The sequence below is a fragment of the Scylla paramamosain genome, chromosome 24, assembly GCF_035594125.1.
Source record: "Scylla paramamosain isolate STU-SP2022 chromosome 24, ASM3559412v1, whole genome shotgun sequence".
Lineage (NCBI taxonomy): Eukaryota > Metazoa > Arthropoda > Malacostraca > Decapoda > Portunidae > Scylla > Scylla paramamosain.
The window spans coordinates 3,129,505-3,155,000 of NC_087174.1; the positions used below are offsets into that span (position 1 = coordinate 3,129,505).

A 25,496-nucleotide genomic window follows, 5' to 3' on the forward strand; every position below is an offset into this window, starting at 1 on the left:
GAAATAAAAAGTGTGGCCAAGCTCTTGTTGATACTGTGCTTAATATTCCAATAAGATATTAACGAGAGAACCAATACGGGGAAGGTTTTAATTCAGAGAGAGAGAGAGAGAGAGAGAGAGAGAGAGAGAGAGAGAGAAATCAAGAAAAGCAAACGAGATCTCGCAACTGAGAGGCATACCTGGTGAAGCTTCGAATATGAGGAACGAAGTTTGAACCGAGTTACCGAGACAGTGTTCATTAGGCGGCCCTGACCTGTCCTACTGTCCTGTACCTCGCCTCCACTACTGCCATATTCTGCACCTCCCAGCGGCCTGACGGGTGGCAACTCTGCAGGAACAGGTGTGTGCTGGGTGAAAAGGTGAATAAGGTGCGGTTGTTTGTAGGTTTAAATGTGCGAGAGTTGTGCTGTATGTTAGGTTAGGTTAGCTTGAATGTTTGAGTTCTTTTGTTTGGTTATGGTGAGTGTTATGTGTTTTCTGGTGCCTTGTGGTTGGTTCTAAGGTACACCTCACTTAACATTCAAATCCCAGCCACACACACACACACACACACACACACACACACACACTTATAACCAGATCATAATGTCTTTAATTTTATCTTCCCGCAGACATTACGGCGCCATATCATACTCGTGACGGCAGTGTGAACAACGATCATGTCTAGGAAGTCGTACAGTCCTTCAGCGCCTCCCCCATACAGCGTCGTTGACCCTTACCTGCCATACACCAACCACAGAGCCTCCACGCCTCCTCACAGCGGGAACACAGCCTCTGCCGAAGTACCTAACCCAGGAGAAAATAAAACGAGTACATCAGACACAGCCTACACCCACGGCCGCTATTCCTCCCTCGGTAGTAACACAAGCCCCCTCCCCCCTAAAACCTCCGGCCCAGTACCCTCGCCCACTGAGAATACAACTTCCGTCACCTATACACCTCATCCCCAAGCTCCAGCCTCGGCATTCCATCCCTATACGCCCTCTCCAGCCTCAACATACCAACATTATACAACGCCAGCCTCGGCCCTCCTATCCTACTCCTATCCACACACTGCAGCCGCCCAATACGCAGCTCCCTACCCTTATGGATATACAGCTCCTTCAGCTTACTCCCCTTACACCACAGCTCCTACAGTCATTGTGGCGCTGCCGAATCAGACCCCGCCAGCAGCCTACGCCCCATATCAAGTCCCGGGTGTGATGATGCAAGGGGAGGGTACCGTGGCCGCGCCTGATCAGTCGTTTAATGATGAGAGTGCGACAAGCTCATGTAAAGTGCATGGGAGTGACTACGTGCCCCACCAGCATCCTCTCCATGGCCACCATCCTCTCCTCGGCTACCACTACCACCACCAGCTCGGTCAACACCACCACCACAATCCAGGGAACCAGTAGTAAGCGTGGTATGGTGCTGGCGTCATCACAACTACCCCATGCGGCCATATGTGCAGTCTTGTTTTGGTTTTAATTAGTGCTACTTTTCATCGAAGGGGAAAGTGAAGAATGGGATTTTGTAAACGCTTAATTACCTGTTAACTTTTAATGACTGAACCTAATGACGTAATGATTGTGAATACTTCTGTTTGAATATTCCGGAGAGTTTTAGATGCCGATCAGGTTTTATATGATGTTGAAAGCTTTGCATAGAACCAAATAAAGTTTATGAATATGTGGTGCTTGTATTCCTAAAAGTGACTCATCGCAGACAATAGTTAAAATCTTGCGGCAGTGGTGTGTGGGGGACGCGTCTTCACCGCCGCCTGTGCTGCACGGCCCAACTTTATGAACAAAAATTAAGTTTACATTACAAATAAATATATGCAGGACTAAAATTTATGAGCAAAATGAAATAATAGATATCTAGTAGATGTTATCCTTACGAACAAAATATATGCATAACTATCATTATGAATAAAACTAAAGGATGGCTTTCCTTTATAAATAAAAATGAATAAATGGATAAGAATACATAAGAAGACAACATAAGAAGACAAGACAGGGGGTATCATAAAACTACGAAAACAGAGTAAATAAATGAAAAAAAAAACGGCCAAAGAAAAATAAAACTGAGCCAAAATAATATGTAAGTCGAACTACCATTTTGATACAAGCATGGAAGAACCAACCAAATTAGCAAACGTTATTAATATGATCTGTGATAAGACTGTATGAAACATCGAACAAGTAACGTTCCTGGTCACTCATATATACAGAAGATTAGATCCACTTTTATGGCTAACGATTCTTGCTGTATGAGGCGGTTGTAATGGTGGTGGTGGTGGTGGTAGAACACAGATCTTTATTCCCTGCTGATTACCACATTTATCGCACCCTTGTTCACTCCGCTCAGTGTCATGCTAGGAAATAATTGAATCGAAAACTGATTGACACTTGAGAGAGAAAGAGCCACTTTAGCCCTCAGGTACTCAATGTAAAACTCTCTCTCTCTCTCTCTCTCTCTCTCTCTCTCTCTCTCTCTCTCTCTCTGTGTGTGCGTGTGTGTGTGTGATGCCTATTAAACACGAAGGCCGTTTGCATTGCACACTTGAGGCAAAACACAATGATAAGTTAAACAACTGCGCAGCAACAGTCGTAGTGGCAAATTCTCGTCGCGTTGCCATGGTGACGCACAGCACTCACCAATACAAAGACAGGCGATAACAATATTTCCGCAGTAAGCATCGAGGTACTTTCATTACTGTCACTCCTAATGTTATGGCAACAAAGGAAAACATTTACGAGAAGTATGCGATCAACATCAAATTCCGAGAGCCTAGAGAGAGAGAGAGAGAGAGAGAGAGAGAGAGAGAGAATAGTTTCCAGGAACCAGTTAGTTAATAAGTGACTGAACAATTAAACTACTGCAGCAACAACTAACACCTAAAAACTACAAGTATTTATATATTACAAGCATTACTATTACAAGTATGCATTTATTACTGCAAAGTCGCTTACGTAAGTAGTGATGACGATTGAGTTAAATATGGGAAAGTTAGTACAAAAATTATATAAGAATTGACGTTAAGATGAGAATGAAATTGTTATGAAATACTGTTGGCCAGCGCAGAGGAGAGAAGTTGTCAAGACTGAGGCTCTTAAATCTTACCCATTATTCTTGAAGGCTTTGCATTTTCATAAGTGTTATTTTCAAAGGCCACAGAAATTAATAGTCGTGTTCTCAGGAATGCTTTTTTTCTCTCTCCCATTGACGTTACGCAAGCCTGCTCAAACTATCACTAGAATTCTGAAAGCATCCTTGAAAACACACACACACACACACACACACACACACACACACACACACACCATATGTATAGTATTCTACGATACCCACATCCAATCGCAATTTTATTTATTTATTGAGAGAGAGAGAGAGAGAGAGAGAGAGAGAGAGAGAGAGAGAGTAAACAAATCTTTAGAACCGAATACTAACCTGGCGAAGCTTCACATAGAACAGACGGGGTTCGAACCAAGACGAGGTGAGTGGCGGGTGTCGATGTCGTGAGGAGGAGAGATCCGGAGACGCACAATAGTTCATCCGTGCCTTCTACCACAACGCATTTGTCTTCAACCTCGCAGGAGCACGATAGCCGCGAGGTGATCACATCAGATACAGGTGAGCGGAGGGTGAAGGCAGTGTTTGTCCAGTTAAAGTGTTAGTTTTAGTTTTTCTTAGGTTAAGCTTAATTATAGAACTAGGTTGTGACTACACCGTGTTTTATTTAGGAAGAACTTTAGGTGTAAAATAAAGAAAATAAAGTCAGTGAACTAAGATTTTGTTTGGTATGCTGTTGAAAACACCCTTGCAATAACAACACCCTTACAATAACAAGTGAAATCTTTCGTTCGTACAGACGCACAAGCACTTGCCTCTACTACAACTCAACATGTATACTCCTAACCCATACGTGGTCCCCACCGCCGCGTACGCTCCCCCCGTTGCTGTGGTGGCTCCTGCCCAGGGTGTGGTGATGGCGGCGCCGCAGCCGCCACCCGTTGTGATACAGCAGGGCCCGCCCCCACCGCAGATAGTAACCTACCAAGCAGCTCCTCCTCCAGTTGTGTACGGCCCAGCACCTGTCATGGGAGCTCAAGGCGCGACGGTGGTGGTCACCAACAATCCGCCAAAGAGGCGTCGCCCTCAGCCTGCACCTAAGAAGAGCGGCGGGTTTTTGTCGTCGCTGTTCTGAAAAGTTGACTCGGCAACAAGACGCTGCTGGCGCAGTGTTGGATTTCAAGGTGTTGGCCAACAATGGTCGTTTTGAGTCTAGTCTGGCTTTAATTTTAGTTTAATACATTGCGGTCATTATTAGTTTTTATGTAAATGAAGTACTTATTGTTACTGTTGAAACATTGTATAATTGGCGTATAATTGGCACGTGAGGTTGCACTAGCCACAGTGGGTAGTTACTGAGCAATTCATTCACTGCATTTAAATGTTAGACTACTTAGCAGTCAAGAGATGCAGGTGTGTTTAGCAGTCAGGACATGCAGGCATGTTTAATAGTTTCTGTAGACTGTGTAGTCACTGTGTAGTCAGTCTTAATTTAAATATTTTAATCCCTTAATAAAACTTTCTCAATCTTTGTTTGCGCTTTCTTTGCTCTTCCTTTGTCTATTTGACATACATATGTATTTAGCCTACATATGCATATGCACTCTTTAAAGACGTCTGATCTCTGCACACCTTGTAAACTATAGATCTCTGTATATTGTAGGAGGCACCCTGTAACGATTTGGGGGAAAAAAATGGTGATAGTGATATGGAAGCTTCATTAAGAAAAGTTTATATCAAGCCCAGTATATTGCATGTGAGTCTTATTGGTAGTCATCAGGTTACTTTTGGTGTGCACTTTGGTGATCGTGCCACACCCAACCCTGCTCTCGCTACTGTACTCTCGCTACTGCAGGACTTTGCCTGGCTAACCATCATTTGAAGAACCGTTGCTCAATGGACTTGTGCCGGGAAGTAAGCAAATCCTACCGGTCAATGCAGGAGTGTGTAGGCGGCTTAACACTTTAGTTCTTCAGATACTTGATAGAACACTTTAACCACAATGCATAGAAGGGAATGTCTGCTGGCTGGTTGAAGACGCGAAGACATACTCGTATATCCATCCTGTGTACACGTTCATGGCGGAGCACTGGTGACACGGGTGCACTACAGACCCACAAACTCCAAATGTGGGTAGCGGCGTCGCGGATAGAGAGTCGTGCAATTATTAACACTCCACCACCAGCTACGAAGGTTGGGGTAGTAGCGTCGCCGCCCCATGTCCTCGCCGTCCCTGTGCATTGGACTGACTAGACTGTGCAGCTTGAGGCAAATCTCACACAAGGGAGGCCATGGCAGCACCTCCCAGTACTTCCTCCACAGGTGGTAACGCCCATACAGCTGCGGCGACCTTGCGATGCTGGCAGTACAGAGAAAAGTGAAATAATTGTGTCTTGTTTTTGTACGATGTCTGTGGGCTACACAAGCAACACACACACACACACACACACACACCTGGAAAGATGATTAGCCAGCTGGAGAGGCGTGCGGTGAGTTGCGTCCACGTAGGAGAGCGGTGGCAGGATGTCGGAGTACCGCGCCCCGCCAAACACCACGGGGACCAGGCCGTGACGCAGCGGCAGCCACGCCTGACACAAGCAGCCCGGCGCGAGTCGTGACCATGAGCAAGACAATCACCAGAGTAAGATCATATTCCAAAACACTTCTGCGCCACACCTCTTTTAGTTTCAAAAGGCTCTAGTTAAAGTTACCTGGGTTCCTAAGGGTGTTTCTATGATTTAAGTGACAGACTAACAAGATTTTAACGTTATCAAGAAAAGAAGTACTCGCGAGAACACGGCTAATCATCTCTGTGGTCTTTAAATATAGTCGTGGTGAGAGAAATAAAAGCTGTCAATCTAACGCCTTTCTTCATCTTCAAAAATGTAAATACAACAGAAAAGAATGCCACTGTCCACGCACTCAATACTCAATAGTGTGAATTTATGCTCTCACTTCTCCCCTTTTCATTTCTTTGCTATTTTTCCGGTCATTTAATGAGACACTTATCGAAAAACCATTGGTCCTCAACACTTCATTTTCTTGTAACTGAAATTGTATTGCGCTCCCATGAAAATCTCCAAAGAAAATAACGAGTCATATTTTTTTACTCCCGAGTCTCCCTTACTTACCTTCTCCGTAACGTAATCCTCGCACAGGTTGTTTTCAAAGGCCAGGTAGAACTTGTAGGTCGGTCTGAGTACCTTGGTGTAACACTCTTCAATACTTTCAATGCTGCACTTCAGTTCCCCGCACGACCCAAACACGTCCACCTCAGTGTGTTGCTGTAGCTCCTGCACGTACACCTCACGACCTGCCAACACGAGCACACACTGAAGGCTTTGAGAGAGAAGCATTGGAGGTGCGTCATGTGATGGGTTGTTTGGAGGTTTACTGTTGGCAGAAAATGCGTGTTTACGGTGACAGTCAATCTCTCTCTCTCTCTCTCTCTCTCTCTCTCTCTCTCTCTCTCTCTCTCTCTCTCTCTCTCTCTCTCTCTCTCCACATCTCACTGCTGTAATGTCTTTTATGTGATTACTACACGCACACGCGATTTTAGCAACACACACACACACACACACACCTGAGGAAGTGCTGCAGTGTGACACCATCCAGACCACAAGTTTAGGACGCTCCAGGAAGGCTGCCCAATCTTTCCCCTTGATCTCCTGTTGAAGGTCCCCGCCAGCCAGCGCCGCCAGATACTCCCCGTAGGCGACCCCGGACTTGTTGAGGAGTCCAGGACGCACGTAATCAACTTCCCCTGAGGATACAAAGTCTATTCAGCACTGCATGCAGCTTCCAAACTTCATGAATTCACCTGTAATTTAGTCATAAAAGAGTAAAATGTAATTAGAATTTTAAAAAGAGATAGTCTTTTTCATCCTTTTCCATTCGTCTGTCGTTTACTATATTTGTCTACACCATCTACCTTTTTTTTTCTTTTAATGAGTTATTCAACCACTCTTTCTATCTATCTAAATATCTGTGTATCTTTTAATCTATTCATTCTTTTTCATCTAATTTTTCATTCGTCTAGCGTTTACTATATTTGTCTACCCCCATCTACCCTTTTTTTTTTCTTTTAATGAGTTATTCAACCACTCATTCTATCTATCTAAATATCTGTGTATCTTTTAATCTATTCAATCACTTCTCCATTCATCAGTCACAAACTCTATCTATATATTCCCTCTTCACTAGGACATCTATCTCATCTCTTCATCATTACAACCAATCATCTACTACCAGTGCATCTACTCACTCTTCACTAGGACATTCATCTTATCTATTCATCATTACACTCAGTCATATATTCCTCCCTCCCATCATCCATCTACCATACACTCAATGCATCTACCTACCCTGCAGCGGCAATAATCCACCGTAGGGATGCATCACGTCAGACTCTCGGTGGTAAGTACTCGTCCAGTTGAAGAACCCTGGACGCCCAAATTGCAGAATCTTGCCGTAACTAAATCCATCCCACTTAGGAGACTCCATGCTCAGCCACACGTACACTTGCTCTGGTCGACGCACGGCTGGTACCTGCTCGGGATCGAAGTCAAAGGAGTGAAATACCACCGCGTCCGTGTCTTCGGGATGCGAGCTGTTCTCCAGAAACACGCAGGTGCTCACGGGGCATTTGTGCATCAAGGAGGTTCTTACTTTGAGCTCCTCCTCCCATGTCTCGCTAAAGAATCTCGTGTAAAAGAGTATTTTCTTGTGATTCACGAAGCTGTCATGTGATAGGTGATCAGTGGGATATTCTACGGTGGTGGTGGTGGTAGTGGCTAGAGGGTGCTTGGTAGCGGTGGTGGTGGTGGTGGTGGTGGCTGAAGCGTTGCTGGTGCTGGTGGCGGTGGTGATGGTGGTGAGGTGAGCAGTTTGGTTTATCCTCAAGGAATTCAAATTTGTTTTCTTTATTTCCTCGACGGTTTTATTTACATCTACTTCACTTTTCATTACAGAAGTATTTTCAGAGTAATTTCTGGGCACACCATTACGTTTGTCCACGATTCTTTTCAACTTTTCTTCTGGAGACGCACTGTTGTCACGCCTATCAATGTTCTGAGAATCTGCACTTAATGACGTACCATCACTAAGTTCTCCATTATTTTCTTGACCCAGAACATTCTCGTGTCCCAAATGATATTGTTCCTTCTGAGCCTCACGAATTGGATCCCAATAGAGAAACAGCAGCACGAGGCCGAGGGAGAGAACAAGGAGCCTCCCGCAGCGCCTGGCGGGACTGAGGGAAGAGACCACGTTCTTGCTGCTCACAGGCCTCCACATGCTGCCTGCTGTGCCCTCTGGTGATAAAGTTAATATATAATGATTCTTTATGAAACACCGTATAATATATTTTCATTTGCACAAGCTAGTATGACACAAACTGACACTAATAATAATTTTACACATACATATGGATATAAGACCACTCTGTACTTACACTGGTTCACTTCTAAAATGTGTACACAAGCACATCCGCACATCCACACCTCGGGTTTTGCTGGAGTAATCAGAACAACGTACGTATTACAAGCAAAGCATAAATTGTTTACCAGAATGTCGCTGGTAGGAGAAGCCTGTCGTACTTTCACCGCGGTTTTCTTTTTCCGATCCTTTCACAAACGAACGAGGAAGTGAAAAGTGATGCATGACGACAGCGATGGATGGAGGACGTGTGCGCTCTTAATTAAGTAAGTATATGACACAGTGCCAAGCCCTGTTCTTCTCTCATGTAGAAGTCGACACTGTCTGCGGCACTGGCGATACGTGCACTGGGAAAACGATATGAGAAGAAAAATATTAAACGGAAGGAATTAATAGTAAGCCAAGATAGTTTGTGAAAAAAACTAAAGCGACAAAATATAGCATTGCATCAAGGGTAGTGCAACGTGGTGAGGATAGTTCTGCTGTGCTGGGAAAGCTTGGGCTGTTTAGGTAAAGAACTGATAGGAAAGAAAAAAAAAAGAAAAAGAATAAAAATATATAAATTGTATATACGCGAAATGTTATGATTTTGTATCCACAGAAATGCCCGAAATGTTAATTTTAAATGGCAAATTTACCAAAAAAATACCCATATCGAAAGCACATTTACTTATTTATCTTTTCATCCCATTAGCTTTACTTGTGAGGCAAACCTTGGTCGTACACACTCCAGGACATTATTAAGAACTCTGAATTTATGACCACCGTAATGATAAAATCATTTAATAACTAATACCACAGCCAACTGACACTAATAATAATTTTGCATACATATGCATATAAGACCACTCTGTACTTACAGGCACTCCATCACAACAACGGGATGGAGCGACGATGCTTACTGCCACTGACACATCAAGACCGAATACAGCAGCGGAGCAGCCTTATGGGGCACAGCGAGCGTCAGCATCAACACAGCAGCCCCACAATCCAGTGAAGCCCGATCCCTACGCTGGTGAAGAGACGACGTCCCGCACCACACAAGTCCACAGAAGTTAAAACTTTACTATATTCCACCTCCACTACATTCAGAGTGATTTGAAGTTACACGGGTCTTTAGGGGTGATTTTTTTTAATGGTTCTATTGATATATTAACATGGTACGTACAATATTAACAGGAGAAACGCTATTGAGAACTTGGATAATCATCTCTTGTGACCTTGGAAAATAGTCGTGGTGAGACAGCAGAGTGTTTAAATGTATCAATCTGGTGGACTTTAAGAGGAAAAACCCGACCCTGAGAGAGAGAGAGAGAGAGAGAGAGAGAGAGAGAGAGAGAGAGAGAGAGAGAGAGAGAGAGAGAGAGAGAGAGAGAGAGAGAGAGAGAGAACCACAACTTCACCTTCAAGCGTAACATGCACGAGCTTGAATCCTAGTTAGTTAGTTAGCTAATTAGTTTTCAAAGAAAGGTGGTACAGAATGAAAAATTAAAAGGGGGGAGAGGGATGATACAAACCTGCGTGGGGGGGAAACTTTAAATCTGGCGGCGGCGAGGCATGTAAACAACTCGTTGCCAGGCACTGCTAAGCTTCAACGCGACGCCATCAGGAGCTGTTATTCCCTCATCCTCCCTGTCAGTTCGATTGCAGGCTTCTGGACCAGTTTGTATCTTCACAGACCAGTGGTGGAGGGCCGTGGCATTGCTGGATACGGAGCAGACAAGTGGTGCTGGGACAGGTCGTTAGGCATCTTCACAGCAGCTACATGAAGGCCTACCTGGGCGCCCTTAGAACCTCCTCTCTCATCATCAATACAGTGAGTTAAGTTCAGGTGTTACATGTCGCCTTGTTGAATATTCACCACTACTGTATCTAGTGAGTTGTAATGCATCCTATGGTCCTCAAGAGTAATTCTATTTACACTACTTGGGATGCCTTGTCCGCTGGTAGTAAAGTTAAGGGCGGCTTTCCTAAAATTTGTCGGGCTACTTGGGTTTTTGTATGATTCACTGCCATATATTTAAATGTTTACGGCATATGAGTATCTCAAACATTAGAAAGGTTGTGTGTGTTTAAATATTCCTCAGAATCATGATGCATAGTCATCACACATAAAACTGTAGTGGGAAATTTAAAAAAGTAAGTGGTGCAAGAGGCATCTGTCAGTTTTCGTTAACTGTTATGGCCAGGACGTATAACTGAAGTGGGTAACTATTGGTAATCAGCATTGCCTTACACATAACACACTTAACAGGTGTTTATCACTCTAAAGGAGAATCACCACCAATCTACTATAATCATTTTAACCACTGACAACAACAACAACAACAATAATAATAATAATAATAATAATAATAATAATAATAATAATAATGACAATCTTCAACACCTAATACAGTATATACAGGTGTGTTCAATGAGTTCTCATCCTAACACAGAAGAAGAGGAGACAGGAACCCGCTGTGACTAAAACACGTTTGTACACATTCCAACAAGTAATGGACAGGCTGGCATCCGCCAAATGTTGTTTTTACTCAATTTAGCGGTGACTTTGTGAGTGAGGGTGGTGCCTTCTGGGAAAATGAGTTTAGTTGAATAGCAGATGTGGTTGTGAGCTGAGTGTACAAACCACTAGACTATAGTGTGTATATTTGGTTAGGATGTGTAACATAAGTGGGTAGCTAGTGATGTGTGGGTGTGTGTGTGTGCATGCATGTTGAATACAATGGAATGTGTCTTTCAGGTTCTGGTGGCTGTGGTGGTGGTGTCCTGGGTGTATACAGTGATTGCAGGACTGAACATTGCCCACCGCATCCTTCGCACCATCCCTGGCTCTGTCTGAGCATGGGGAAAGGCAAGGATAAGAATCTGGGTATGTACAAACTATTACTAAACAATTATTCTTCTCATAAAATTATATCTGGTTTGTTTTTCAGTCAGGGGAATTTTTAAATTCTCTATTTATTGATTAATTATTTAATTTTAGGGGCATTGGATCCTTGTCAAACATGTGTTAGAACATCAAATCCTTGATACAGTTAAGCCTCACAATAACAGACTTTTTAGGGAGGTCAGTTTGTGATGTCTGAAAGGTCTTATTTGATGTTCATTATAATGATGTCTTGAGTGAATTGTGTTTGTTACATAATGGGAGTCATTTGATAATACATGTTGAAGTGCAAATCTCTTTACTTTTAATGAGTTTCCTTAGCATTTTAGCAAAAAATTAATAAATAAAATAAAATAAATAAATGAATAAATAAATAAATAAAAATAAATAAAATAAAAAAAATGTTCTCTATATGCACTGGTTGTTCAGGTTTTGAGGGTTTATGTTTTCACCTCTTATAATGATCAAGAGTTTATTAAATGCATGGCTTGTTAAATAGGCTTAAAGCTTTTGTTATATTCCATACTTGCTATATCAAGGGTTGACTGTATACAGCCGGCACCCAAAAAAAAAATGACAAACATTGTACAGTTGTGGGGGTCTGAGATTGTGACTCCATAAAATTCCAGCCTGATCATCAAGAACACAGGGCTTCAGTTCTTTCATTTCCCTTTCATAATGGTCAGGGATCGCTGAATAACTTTCTTTTCAAGCCCAGGCATTGCTTTATAGTCTAGGATAGACCTCCACCTTCTTTGAACCTCTTTACCTGTCAGTACACGGTACAAGAGTTAACTAGTATTCTCAATCATTCATCTCTTTCTCTGGTATACTTTGGAATTCCCTGCCTGCTTCTGTATTTCCACCTTCCTATGACTTGAACTCTTTCAAGAGGGAGGTTTCAAGACACTTATCCTTCAATTTTTGACTACTGCTTTGGGCCCTATTTAGGGACCAGCATCTCAGTTTTTTTTTTTTTTTCTTGGCTGGTGTCTCTCTTACTTAAAAAAAAAAAAAAAAAAAATCTCTGTTAAACTCCAGCAACAGTTTCTTGAACTGTTCCTATTCCTCAACAGAAGGCATCCACAGATGCTACATAGTCACCAGCAATGGGGAGTTTAGTAGCCACTGGCAGGTGATTTGAAAAGATGTGTAACAGTAACTTGCAGAAGTCAACTTGGAAATGTATGCACATAAAACATCTTGCCCTTCAACTGCTAAATCTGTACAAAAAACACTTGTGTGAGTTGCTAGATCAGATATAATCAGTGCTCTGCTTTCCCATGCAACAAAATCTAAGTAGCTGAATGGTGCCCAAACTCTGACACCGACTGAGAGTTTTGTCATTTTTTTGGTGCCAACTCTATGTGGGTTCACCATGGGTTGGCCACATGTTACATGGTTACACTATTTTCATGTATGTGCAGTGAAATGTGAAGTGCTGCAGTTCATAGTGGGAGTCTTGTGATTGGAGTGAAGTTGTGGGGTGTGGGACTGGTTGGGTTACAATAATGATTTAATAGAAATGATTCAGATAATCTGATTTTCAACACTTTTAATGAGTGAAAATTATATCAGGATAATGAGCTCATAACTTTCTTATTCATGTAACCAAATATATTACTACATCACAAAGAAAGTAAATTTATTGAGAGATGTATTACTACTCTGTGCAATTTCTGTGACACTGAATGTGTTCTCCATCTCTGTAATGATTTAATAATCACACATGTATTACCCTCACTTACCAGCATCTTCATAGTTACACACTGAGTTTATACTCTTAATAAGGAACTCAAAGTTATTTCAGTTACATATTATTGTTTTTTTTGTTTTAAGGGATATTATTGTCATCAGTAAATTAAAAAAAAATTCACTTAATTGCAATAAAAGACTGATTGAAATAAAAAGAACCTTTGTCTCATTACCTTTGTATCATTTGGCTCATTACTTCTTGCATACCAAGGTTCTGTGACAGGAAGGTCAAGAATATGAAGATTTAACACTTAGAATTGGCATCTTGTGAGACAGCATGCCATGTGATAAGCTAAGCCTTGCAGTGCCCTGCTTTATTGAATCAAAGCTCAGTAATGCAAAGAACTACATTAACTTTAGAGTTGAACCTTGAAATGTTATACCTGTACTGTAGTATTATACTGTGAGCTCTTTGCTATCTCTTGTCTCCTTAAAAATCTCCCTTGTCATCTTAGAGGTGAGTTTGGGATTAAGCAAACCACCTGCTAGCTGATCCATGAATAAAAAAATAAGATAGGAAATAAAAAATAAAAGATGTAGGAAATAAAAAATAAAAGATGTGTTTTCTAGAGTAGTTGCTGCTTGTAATATACTGCTTGTAGTACATAACAATATATAAGATGAAATTTCACTGCACATCATGCCCCTGTAATTCTCTTATTTTTAAGGAAGATACCCACTTTAATTTGTTAATTTATTAATTTACATTTTCATGAATGAAATTATATGAGAACTTTGGTAGTGCAATATACTAGTGAATTTTCAATATTTCTAATAGGCAATCAAACTGTTGCCTACAAAAATAAACTCTTTATTGTATTAACACAAGGCGAGTGAGACTAAGCCACGATACTGAGCCCCGAGGGTTAGCGAGGGGGTGATGCGTGTGGCCAGTTCCCGGTGTGTCACTTTCTGCTCGGCTGAGAGGAGTGCCTGAGGGCCGGCTTACTGCTGTGCTGACAGGAGGTTCGTGTTGACCCTCCGGGTCAGAGAAATCCAGCTGTTGCAATGGACCAGCACTAGATCGGGTGTTGAACTGCTTCCTGTTCCCTGTGCTACTTCTGAGGACATAAGTATAAGTGTGAAGTGTTATAATTAGTGAAGTACATGACTGTTTATGGTTACTGTTGGGTAGCTTGGCCTAGCTACATCTCATCGTAGGAATATCAAGAAGATGAACTGTGTGTTTATAGATTTGGCTGTGAACCACATCCCTATTTTCTTCATAGCGACTTTGTAATTTGTGGATTTGAAATATGGACACATCATTAGGAACAAAACCCTGCACCTGAATGTGTGACTCCCTGCACTAGGCAGCTGTCATGTTTTTGTCCACTGATAATAATGAATGGCAGTGTTAGTGGTTCCTGAGATTCTTTAGAGAAGATGCACTGTATGGGTTGGATTTAATTGTACTCCAATCTTACATTGCTGCCCACCACTTTCTGCTACACACCTTAGTTTTACACAATCTCACACTCCTTCATGTACACAGTTCACAGTTTTGTTCTTTCTGCCTCTGACTTGCCTGGGACCACCACAGGGAGTCCCAAGAGGAGTGTGGACAGCCCAAAGTCTCCAAAGATGCGGGGCCGAGATTCATCACCATCCTTCCGGCGGGAGCAGCTGTTGAGGAGTGAGCCTCTTCCTCCCATCAATGTCACTCCATACCCACTCTCCACCTCCACAGAGATGGCCATGGCCATGAGCTCAGAGGCACAGGCATTGCAGGTACTCCGTTTACACGACTTATGTAAAAATGTAAGTTATGGAAACTGTCCTCACAAAAGATGCATTCAGGTCCAGTATTTGTCCACAGTCCTTTGTGTGAAGAACATGAACTGAGTGAAAAGAGAGTTATGCTAGCATTTAATTCTGTTTTTCTCTTACACCTGTATCAGCACTAATTTTTCATTACTGTGTATACAGGAAAGAGTGAAGGTGCTCTCAGATATTGTGCGGGAGCTGCAGAAGGCACGTGACGACAACATCCCTCACATGAATAACATCAATGCACTCTCTGACAAAATAGTCAATGAAGAAAAGCTGACAGCCTCCAGTCGGGTGAGTGAGGCTGCCAGTGAGCCCAAAATCACCAGTCAGCAAGTGGTTATCATTGCTTGTTAGGTGTAAAGTTATGGAGACACACTGCGAGCAGGGCTGGTTATAGGAACAAGTGACAAAAGTAATTGCTTAGGCCTTGGCAAATGTTATATGGAAGACATGTGTAGGATATGGTGTACATCAACACATAGTTTCTTACACTGAGCAAGAGAGAGAGAGAGAGAGAGAGAGAGAGAGAGAGAGAGAGAGAGAGAGAGAGAGAGAGAGAGAGAGAAGACATGCATAGGGAGAGGGGAGATGGAAGAAAAATAATTAATTGAAATGGATCCACATTCAAGAACAGGAATTCATTGTAAAACATTAAACATCATTATTGTTTCCTTTCCTTATTTTGTTTTTACTTTTAACTAATTACTATTAATATTATTATGGATTATCATTTTCATAATTATTGTATACATACACTGATAGATAGATTATGATTATTATTGCCATCACCATCATTATGTGTCTTTTCCGCGGATGTAATACCTGGGGCTTTCCGCTGGTGGCTGACCTTTATGACTGAACTTGAGTGATTTCTAACTCTATGCAATTTTCTGCATCAGAATTCCATGTGGTAATACACAGTAATACAAATATGGGTAAAACATAAAACATATGGTTCATCTTCATCACAGGACTCGGTTACTTGCTCCAGACAGTTTTTAGTGGTAGTATCCCATCTAGCAGTGTTCCTAAGTGTGATCAAGGAGTAAGAATTAATATTTTTTTAGAAGACTGCATGTAAGCATAGTATTTCATGGAAAGAAATTACCAACTTAGAAAACAGCATGATAAAGATTACTTTCACAAGCTTATTGATATATTGATGACACACCAACAGAACAAGCTGAAAATGATGTATGAGCGTTGCGTCACTGATACAGAGAAAGAGGTACAGCTGATGAAGAAGGCACTCAACACTGTCTACCAGATACGCAACATTCGGCACGATCTCAGAATCCAGGCGAGTAATTGCAATATTTACTACCACTGGTGTACCTCTAGTTACAAAGTTAACTTAGATAGTGTTTCACTGTATTAAGTCGTGCTGGCAGTGAGATAACTCTGGTACTAATCACTCAGTATAGTTGGGTGTTGAATGAAATGCATAATAAATTGTATATATACCTGCACACTTCCAAACATATATATATATATATATATATATATATATATATATATATATATATATATATATATATATATATATATATATATATATATATATATATATATATATACAGTCAAGAGAGAACTATGGAAAGATTAGCATGTTATTTAGTCCAAGTAGTTGAAAGAGTGTAATCCTGGCAGTGGATGGAAGACACGTGACCAGCAAGCCTCTCAGTAGTGGCTGAAATGATGACTAATATCAGTTCTTTACTCAGGCCAAGAACTCTGGCAACAAAGAGACCATCCGACGTGGTGCCCTCATGAAGATGCTCCTTAACTGTGCCCAAACACTGCCCCTCTGGATTGGCAACTTTGGGGAGAAGCCGCCGCCCCTGTGTGGTGCCATTGCCCCTGAGCAGAACTATGTGGCAAAGGTGTGTGTGTGTGTGTGTGTGTGTGTGTGTGTGTGTGTGTGTGTGTGTGTGTGTATTTCAAAATCCATTCTTTCCAAGTATAAATTCCATATTAAACTGCTGCAAACTTAAAAATTATTATATATTTTGAAAGTGAGCTTAGTAGTACTGACTGAATCTCTGAAACCAACAAGCTAGTGTCAGTGTTCAAAGACAAAACTAGTGTATTAGAAAGATAAAACAAGAAAGCAATCATTCTCTCTCTCTCTCTCTCTCTCTCTCTCCTCTCTCTCTCTCTCTCTCTCTCTCTCTCTCTCTCTCTCTCTCTCTCTCTCTCTCTCTCTCTCTCTCTCTCTCTCTCTCTCTCTCTCTCTCTCTCTCTCTCTCTCTCTCTCTCTCTCTCTCTCTCTTATTTCTTTCCATCTTTCCACATGTTTCTCTCTCTTTCTCATCTCTTCTATCTTGTGCCACCATGTGTTTCTTTCCTTCTTTCTCCTTTGACCTTTCTTCTATCCTCAATCTAAACTGCACCACCTCTCTCTACTGTCTCCAACACTTTCTTGTTTCCTTCTTCCTTCCTACATTCATTCCATATTATATTTTTCCTTTTCCCTTTTATAATTCTTTCCTTCCCTCTGTTTCTTCCTGCTTTATACCTTTATACCTTGAGTTTCTATCCCATCCCTGCCACTCCGTCTTCCCTGCAGGTGAATGACATGGTGGCGTGTCTGGTGAGAGGCAGTGAGGGTGAGGACAACTGGATCCTGGCTGAGGTGGTGAGTTACAACCCTGCCACCAACAAGTATGAGGTGGATGATATAGACGAGGAGCAGAAGGAGCGCCACACTCTCAGCCGCCGCCGTGTTTACCCCTTGCCACTGATGAGGGCCAACCCAGAGGTGAACCCCGAGGCACTCTACCCCAAAGGATCGATTGGTGGGTTCATGCTTGCCTCTTACTTAATGGAATGTAAACGTAATTTGTTATGGTGCTTAGAATTTGTTGATCTTATGTTGTCCTCATTGTATATCTTCTTCATGGCATTTGTTATGAATTTCCAGGTGTTCATACTTATGCTGCATGTTTTCAAGGACCATTCTAGGTACTGATGGCTCTACCTATGAATAGAAACTGCAGTTTTTCACAGAGATGAAGAATTGAAATTAGAGATCTGGCCTTTGAACTTGAGTAGTAAAGATGACTTCTCTGGCTTCTGTGGGTGACTGTTACACCTCCATTACCTCCATTAACATGTGTAATCATTCATTGATAAACTCAGACTCTTAAAGATATACAAACAACAAGGCAGGTTGTTCCAGAATGGGCTGTAAGCAAAGCCTTCAAATTTATACCTACACATGAAAACCACTTGACTTTTACATATATGCTTTTTGCTTCTTTCACTCCAGTCATGGCTCTGTATCCACAAACAACCTGCTTCTACAAGGCTGTCATCAACCGTCTCCCCACCCTGGCCACAGAGGAGTATGAGGTGCTGTTTGAGGACCCAACTTATGCTGATGGGTATTCGCCTCCCCTCATGGTGGCCCAGCGCTACGTCATTCAGATCAAAGACGTTAGTAAGAAAAAGTGAGGCAAAGAGGAGGAGGGGAGAGGTGAAGAGAGTCAGCAGGATACAGACCAGGGAGAGGGAGAGGTGTGGTGAGAGGTGAATGAGAATTGAGGCTAAGAAGAAGAGTTATAATGCCAACAAGTGAAGTGATAAAAGAAATGCTACCAAAAAGTAATATGGAGAGGAGATGAAGCAGTGAGATGAAGAATACTATCAGCAAGAATGAAAAATAAGAAAAACAAGAAATGGAAGAGAAGGATGGTAAAGAGACAAAATATCATGCAAAGTAAGGTGGAAGTGACTGACCCTTAATGACACTCAACAGTAATTAATCACTGGAGTGAAGGAAGGAAAGATGATAACCAGGCAAGAGGAAGTAAAAAATAGTATGTGATGGTAAAGGAATAATAAGAAGAGTAAGGACTGAAGAAACTGGCAGTATATTAAATAGTGGGCAAGTGGAAAGGCCTCATTCTTTATGTGGTTTGTTACATCTTATATAAAGCGCAGGGCAGGATTCTGTTCAGCCAGTCAACACCCAAATGCCATGTACATAAATATAACTGGGTAGGCATGATAGGGTTCTACAAGACAGCTGAAAAACACTGAGATGATAGAGACCACAGCAAGCCAAGAGAACAGTTTCATATTAACAGTAAGGGTGGTCAAGATTAATATGAAAACAAACATTGACAGTTGAATAAACAGCCATGCCATTGAGCCTGGGTAACATGTGGCCATCAAAGACCTGTAGGGAAGGACATTGATTTAAAGGACTTATGCAAAATGTGCAGTGTCTTTCAAGTGTCTTACAACAGAAGTTTCAGGTCTTGTATGTTTTTTTTTTTTTTTTTTCAGCAGTTCTTTTCTTCTCATGTGAACTCTGCTCCACAGACACTGATAAAGTGAGCAAATGCTGTGAAATGAATGCCATGGTTGTAACACCCAAATGTACAACTGAAGTGTTTTGAGTGCAGCGTTTGTAATAAGTGTATGTGTGTGTGTGTGTGTGTGTGTGTGTGTGAAAGAAATAACAACTTAGTTTCTAAAAATAAGGTGATCAAAGTATAATCTTTATAGTGAGTCAGTGAGTTTGTATAATAAAAGAAGCAAATCCATATTGTCACTTGCACTCATCACCTTTCCTGTCTCTAAGCATATCATGTTATTTTCTCCTTTGTTGTTGCAGTGAATTTGTGAATCTTAACAAAAAAGATATCTTTACTACAGGGAATCAACAGAGTGAAAAAAGTCCCTTATTCTGTTATAATCTAGTAAGCCAAGGTAAGCTTAGGGAAATGAGAGAATGTCATTAAGGAGGATTTTGTCACCTAGAAAGTGACAAATAGAACCCTGAGACTGACTGATAGAACCCTGACACTGACTGACAGAACACTGACTGATTGATAGAACCCTAACACTAACCGAATCTTAAGACTAAATGATAGAACCCGTAGTGACTGATAAAATTCTGAGAATGATAGAACACTGAAAATGAATTGATAAAAACTTACACTGAAAAAAAAAAAAAAGAAAAAAAACTACCTTGAGAAAGATATAAGACCCTGAGAATGACTTCGTGAGGTCAAGAATGATTTTATTGTAAATTTAAACACAATCTTGTAAGCTAAAGGATGAATTTATGAGGTCGAGAACAACTTTGCAAATTTGTGGATAACTGCGTAAATTCGAGAACAATTTTGTAAGCTCAGGCAGGATTTAATGAAGTGGACGATTTAGTGAGGTCGAGGATGACTTTGTGAGGTGAAGGACGATACTGTAAACTCCGTAATGATTTTGTAAACTCGAGGACGACTGTATCATCTCGAGGACGATTCAATAAGTACAAGAAAGACTTAGAGACCTCGAGAACACCTTGGTGGGATCGAGAATGAACTGCAACCACGAGAACGACTTATGAGAGCTTAATTACGACTTGGGAGGGTTCAAGGACGAGCGCAAGATACTTCAGGGCGCTAGTAAAAGATAGTATCCGGCCTCATATGAGAGAGTGGAGTCAGTCAAGGAGGAGGAGGAGGAACATGTATGAAAAGGTGGTCAACATGATCGAAGGAAGATGAAAAAAAAGGAAAAAAATATAGCAACTTGAATTTGCTCGTAAAATGTTTATGACTGAGGGATAAGGTGACCAGGAAGAGGAGGAAGAGGCACGGGAGAGCGAGTCACCTTACACCTCGCCTCTCTCTCTTTCTCTCTCTCTCTCTCTCTCTACACACACACACACACACACACACACTATCTATTTATCGAGCTACCTAACTATCTCTATCTATATCTAGCGACTTATCTATCTATACAGCATGTCTATCTCCTTTTCTGGTCGGCAAAATGAGACAGACAGAGAGAGAGGGAGACTGACCAATCGAACCTTAAGAAAGTATCAAGTCCTGCGTACGATATAGAAATGCTTAACAACAATCACAACCCTCTTCGAACCAACATGACAGACGTTACGCACAACCACGTACCTTACTTCTCTAAGGAATCTGTGGAGCGTAGCAGAAGAAAAAAGAATCAAGTATCAACTCCTCTAGAAATACTTAACCTTCACGACCCTCTTCGATTTGTCTTGTAAGGGCAGTTTAGTGGAACCCTACAAGGCTCTTCTGAGGTCGCGTGCCTCTCCTCTGGGACCACTTTTTGGGAGGATGCGGACGAGCTAAAGGAAGGCCAGTGTGGGGAAGAAGAAGGGAGGTTACGAACATAAAAGGAGGAAAGAAAAAGGGAGGTAACGGGAAAGTGTTGGAGGAAGGGAAGAAGGAAAGATAGAAAGAAAGGAGAAAGGGAAAATGTTAGTATGGGGAAGTAAAGGGAGGCAAGAAAAAGGAAGGTAACTGGAAAGTGTGTGGGGAAGAAAATGAAAGAAAGAAAGGAAGGAAGGAAGAAAAAAGAAATGTTAGGAAGATGAGAGATAAAAAGCTAGTGAAAGGAATACTGTAGAAATAAAAAAAAATAAGATTGAAAGGAAAGAATGGAAGGAAAGAAATGGAAAAGAAAAATCTAAGGAACGTTAGAATATATAGAAAGGAAACTATAAAACACGAGAGAGAGAGAGAGAGAGAGAGAGAGAGAGAGAGAGAGAGAGAGAGAGAGAGAGAGAGAGAGAGAGAGAGGAAGGAAAGGAAAGGGAGGGGTGTCTTCTAGGTGTGACAGCCTCTCCCCTCCTCCCCAGCAGTGTCTCTCCCCAGGGGCGTGGCTGAATGGGGGGAGTGGGGCGTGGCTGACAGGGGGACGGGAGGGGCAAAGAGGGTTGAGGGTTAGTGGTCAGCTTTACAAAGTTTATGAAGCAGTTCGATGACACCCCTTCCTCTGATCAGGTGTTATGGGGGCCAGGTGAGCTCTCTCTCTCTCTCTCTCTCTCTCTCTCTTAAGGCTGCGTTGCACAGGTAAAAGCGTTCCACAGAAGAAAAGTGCTTGCTGCCCATCTTTAGTAGTTGAGGTGGTGGTAGTGGTGATAGTGGTGGTAGTGGTGGTGGTGGTGGTGGTGCTGGTGGTTGTCGCTGTTGTTGGTATTGTTATGGTTTACTAGTAATGGTAATGGTGATGGTAGTAGTAGTAGTAGTAGTAGTAGTAGTAGTAGTAGTAGTAGTAGTAGTAGTAGTAGTTGTTGTTGTTGTTGTTGTTATGGCTTACTAGTAATGGTAATGGTGATCGTAGAGTAGTAGTAGTAGTACTAGCAGTCGTAGCAGAACAATATTGATATAAAAAGTATATATCAATCGACAAAGAGAGTTTCTTATTTTAATTATATAAATATTTTAAGTGTATTATGATTATTATCAACACAACACTCCTAACAACACAAAATAATATTTTATATATGCACAGAAAATCTTCTTTAACTAAGATTTGCGGTCTAAAATTGACACTACAAAGTCTTTACAAAAGTTACGTAACACAGGGGATGTCATTTGCAAGATAATGTCAAGGGCGGGACAAGGAGCAGACAGGGACAGGATGGGGAGGAAGAGGGGAGATGGTATTAGTCTCTCTCTCTCTCTCTCTCTCTCTCTCTCTCTCTCTCTCTCTCTCTCTCTCTCTCTCTCTCTCTCTCTCTCCATAGCAGCAGCGACAGGGACAAATCAAGCTGTCTACACGTATCCTCGAGTCATCACCGCCCCGTAACAAGCTTCGTATTTACATCCACTAAGCGACACATGAATACACATCATCCCTACAACGCATCATCCCACGCCGGGCCGTCACTTGGGCAGCACCTCCGTCACTACGCGTCACCACACACGCCTGCACGCACCTACCCGCCTCTCTGTACCTCTCGTCGCCCACTCAGTGTATTTCCAGTCTACACACAAAAGGCATGTCATTCCTAAGCATCAAAACAAGGTTAGGTGAACATTCCCACACAGTCACTCTTACGAAGGATTATCTTTAGAGAGAGAGAGAGAGAGAGAGAGAGAGAGAGAGAGAGAGAGAGAGAGAGAGAGAGAGAGAGAGAGAGAGAGAGAGAGAGAGAGAGAGAGAGAGAGAGAGAGAGAGAGAGAGAGAGAGAGAGAGAGAGAGAGAGAACAAAGGTTTTAAGAATGTGGCCCAAAATAGCATTACTTCACTCCGAGTTTTCTATTACTCTCCAGTTTGTTGTGGTCGTGTCCATGCTAGCTGAAGTAAACAAACATGAATCTTGGAACGACATAGTGGTGGGTTAGGATCAGGTGTGAAAACTGGCACCAGAGACAGACACGTGGCACTGAGGCTGTTGCTTGTCCTAGGTGAATAAACTGAAGCTTGGTCAAGGATCACACAAGCACTTAGGAATATAAGGAAACCTGCAAGAAATCAGCAACTCTACACTCGGCAATCCTGATATTCATAAAACATACCACCTCTAATTTATATCCAGAATTTATATATCCTTTTAAATTCTCAATTAACTCGGCACTGACAGCCTGATTACAGAGTCTATTCCAGGGACACCACTCTATTTGAAAACCAACCATCCTATTCTCGTAAACCTAACTTTATCAAGCTTGAACAGGTTACTTGTTGTCCTATCCTAGTAACTAACTCTGTGAATTTTGAGATGTAAGACCTGGAAAGAATATTCTCGCAGGGAAGCATCATAAAAGTAGAGGTGAATGAACTGAATCCTATTGATGTCAGTGAATGCAGCAGACCTTCACTAGAACCGCGATATATTTATGGTCAGAGTTCTTTGGCATATAAATCTTTTCATTCGTACGATATATACATATTGCTTCGTCTCGTATGAAACGTCATACGGTCTAAAGAAAATTCAAGGAATGGACGAATAAATAAAGAAAAATGGAAAAAAAGAAGAAAGAATAAGAAAGGAAGAAAAAAAATTAATATAAGAATGAAGGAAGAAAAGAAAATACAAATAAATAAAAGGGAAAAGTAAGGAAATATGAAAGAAACAAAAAGGAAAAGAAAAAAAGGCAGAAAAGGCAGAAAAGAGAGAGAGAGAGAAAAAAAAACAACAACAACACTTGTAAAATGGATCTGAGAGAGTTAAAATAAAACGTTTACTCTGATAATCAACGAAATACGATACAAGAAACAGAAAAAAACAAAGAAAAATAAAAGAAAAACCAGGAACATAATCTTAAACACAAATCAATTAACATTTCTTTCCTCCGGCTTGGCTTTTGTACTCTCAGTCACCTCGCAAACCTTCGCCCTGTCCCTTCCCTTCCCCCGCCGACCCCTCCTTCTAACGCCCCTCCCTTACCTCCCCTGCCTCGTCCTCCCTCTTCCCAACACGTGGCTAATGATCAACACCTGTCATTAATTACTTTCACCTGCCACCTTCACACTCACCTATCACGCTACTTGGAATGATGCTTGTAATAATAACTGCAATAATAATAGTAATGATAATAATAATAATAATAATAATAATAATAATAATAATAATAATAGTAATAGTAATAATAACGTGTTTTTTTAACGAAGAATAATAATAAATAAAGGTAAAATGTTTAAGTTTAACGGTGAGTTTGTCCACTTGAGTATGAATTATTTACACACACACACACACACACACACACACACACACACACACACACACACACACACACACACACACACACACACGAGTATTCTGATAATTTATTCTTATGTATTTCTCCGTCCCTACTCTTCTTCTTCTTCTTCTTCTTCTTCTTCTTCTTCTTCTTCTTCTTCTTCTTCTTCTTCTTCTTCCTCCTCCTCCTCCTCTTGCTCCTCCCTTTCAACGCCAGCAGAGCAAATAAATGAACTGACAAACAAGAGTCCGTAGCCTAGGTACCTCCCCCGCCCCCATCTCTCTCTCTCTCTCTCTCTCTCTCTCTCTCTCATATCAATGCCTCTGTCCCACATAAGACGAAGCGTACATAATGTAAACACACACACACACACACACACACACACACACACACACATACACACACACACACACAGGTGATTCCAAGATGCCCTCCCCCCATTAAAAAAAATAAAAAAAAGGTGTTTCGTTCAAAGAAGTCGTTTGAACATCAGTATATTTTTAAGTTAGGTGTGATAAGGGAAGGTGACCGCGGCGGCGTAGGGGAGAGAGGGAGAGGGAGAGGGGGGGAGGAAGAGAGGGAGAGGGAGTGAACAGGAAGTGGAAAAGGAAAACCATCCTCTTTGAAGGTGGTTTTGTATTCATGTAAAAAGATGGTGATGATAATGATGTATGTGTGTGTGTGTGTGTGTGTGTGTGTGTGTGTGTGTGTGTGTGTGTGTGTGTGTGTGTGTGTGTGTGTGTAACTTTGTACTTACTGTGATGATTTTCTTTTAACCTCAATTCAAAATATTTCTTTTCACTTTTCTGACAGAGTTGAAAGATCAAGACGGTAAGCGTGATTTCCCCCCTCCATCCCCCCCCCCTCTCTCTCTCTCTCTCTCTCTCTCTCTCTCTCTCTCTCTCTCTCTTTGCATCAGCTATGGTAGATTCAAAAGATGGGTGGAAAAGAGGAAAGGAAGAAGGAAAGAGGAGGAGGAGGAGGAGGAGGAGGAGGAGGAGGAGGAGGATACCAGACGCTATGCACACAATAAAAGGCAAATTTCGCCTGAATTGCGTGTCTCCGTAAGGGCGATTTTCTGTGAACACGAAGCCAACCAACTTAATAACGCTGAATTGACTCCGTGG

At 41.6% G+C, this 25,496-nt stretch overlaps 3 protein-coding genes and 1 long non-coding RNA gene across 15 annotated transcripts in view; 3 read left to right on the top strand and 1 right to left on the bottom strand.

The window, feature by feature from the left end:
• The first annotated feature begins 147 nt into the window (after positions 1-147).
• Positions 148-1,674, top strand: LOC135112577 (uncharacterized). Of its 3 annotated transcripts, none has more exons than XM_064027045.1 (2): positions 148-359; positions 612-1,674. In XM_064027045.1, exon 2 carries the CDS (start codon positions 660-662, stop codon positions 1,395-1,397), a length of 738 nt encoding a protein of 245 aa, XP_063883115.1. In that variant the 5' UTR covers positions 148-359; positions 612-659; the 3' UTR covers positions 1,398-1,674. The 3 variants fall into 3 exon arrangements, with proteins under 3 accessions (XP_063883115.1, XP_063883114.1, XP_063883116.1); XM_064027044.1 differs by having other exon boundaries at positions 152-340; XM_064027046.1 differs by having other exon boundaries at positions 346-368.
• Positions 1,675-3,369: 1,695 nt separating this feature from the next.
• LOC135112583 (uncharacterized) lies at positions 3,370-4,588 on the top strand. Its single transcript, XR_010274477.1, has 2 exons — positions 3,370-3,618; positions 3,857-4,588. It is a non-coding gene; the product is annotated as an uncharacterized LOC135112583 (long non-coding RNA).
• Positions 4,589-4,760: 172 nt separating this feature from the next.
• The window catches only part of LOC135112579 (alpha-(1,3)-fucosyltransferase C-like), a 145,505-nt gene continuing 124,769 nt past the window's right edge, over positions 4,761-25,496 (bottom strand). Inside the window, exons 1-8 of one of the 5 annotated variants that reach the window (XM_064027049.1) lie at positions 10,011-10,126; positions 9,354-9,505; positions 8,622-8,840; positions 7,422-8,369; positions 6,641-6,820; positions 6,189-6,370; positions 5,512-5,645; positions 4,761-5,416 (exon numbers count right to left, since the gene is read on the bottom strand). In XM_064027049.1, coding sequence (XP_063883119.1) covers positions 5,164-5,416; positions 5,512-5,645; positions 6,189-6,370; positions 6,641-6,820; positions 7,422-8,369; positions 8,622-8,718 — 1,794 coding nt within the window. In that variant the 5' untranslated portion in view covers positions 8,719-8,840; positions 9,354-9,505; positions 10,011-10,126 and the 3' untranslated portion in view covers positions 4,761-5,163. The other 4 variants (XM_064027048.1, XM_064027050.1, XM_064027051.1 and 1 more) reach the window with 4 other exon arrangements.
• LOC135112582 (SAGA-associated factor 29-like) lies at positions 10,172-19,464 on the top strand. Of its 6 annotated transcripts, XM_064027061.1 has the most exons (9): positions 10,172-10,309; positions 11,237-11,365; positions 13,968-14,104; positions 14,682-14,869; positions 15,068-15,202; positions 16,089-16,211; positions 16,636-16,794; positions 17,481-17,709; positions 18,183-19,464. In XM_064027061.1, exons 4-9 carry the CDS (start codon positions 14,723-14,725, stop codon positions 18,365-18,367), a joined length of 978 nt encoding a protein of 325 aa, XP_063883131.1. In that variant the 5' UTR covers positions 10,172-10,309; positions 11,237-11,365; positions 13,968-14,104; positions 14,682-14,722; the 3' UTR covers positions 18,368-19,464. The 6 variants fall into 6 exon arrangements, with proteins under 6 accessions (XP_063883131.1, XP_063883127.1, XP_063883128.1 ...); XM_064027057.1 differs by having other exon boundaries at positions 13,968-14,869; XM_064027058.1 differs by lacking the exon at positions 13,968-14,104 and having other exon boundaries at positions 14,682-14,899.

Excerpts from the sequence above, each read along its gene's own strand:
- LOC135112577 (XM_064027045.1), top strand. The coding sequence starts at position 660 with ATGTCTAGGAAGTCGTACAGTCCTTCAGCGCCTCCCCCATACAGCGTC.
- LOC135112582 (XM_064027056.1), top strand. The coding sequence starts at position 14,624 with ATGTACACAGTTCACAGTTTTGTTCTTTCTGCCTCTGACTTGCCTGGG. Across the intron at positions 16,795-17,480 it reads AGCAGAACTATGTGGCAAAG|GTGAATGACATGGTGGCGTG; the intron begins GTGTGTGTGTGT and ends TCTTCCCTGCAG. Across the intron at positions 17,710-18,182 it reads CTACCCCAAAGGATCGATTG|TCATGGCTCTGTATCCACAA; the intron begins GTGGGTTCATGC and ends CTTTCACTCCAG.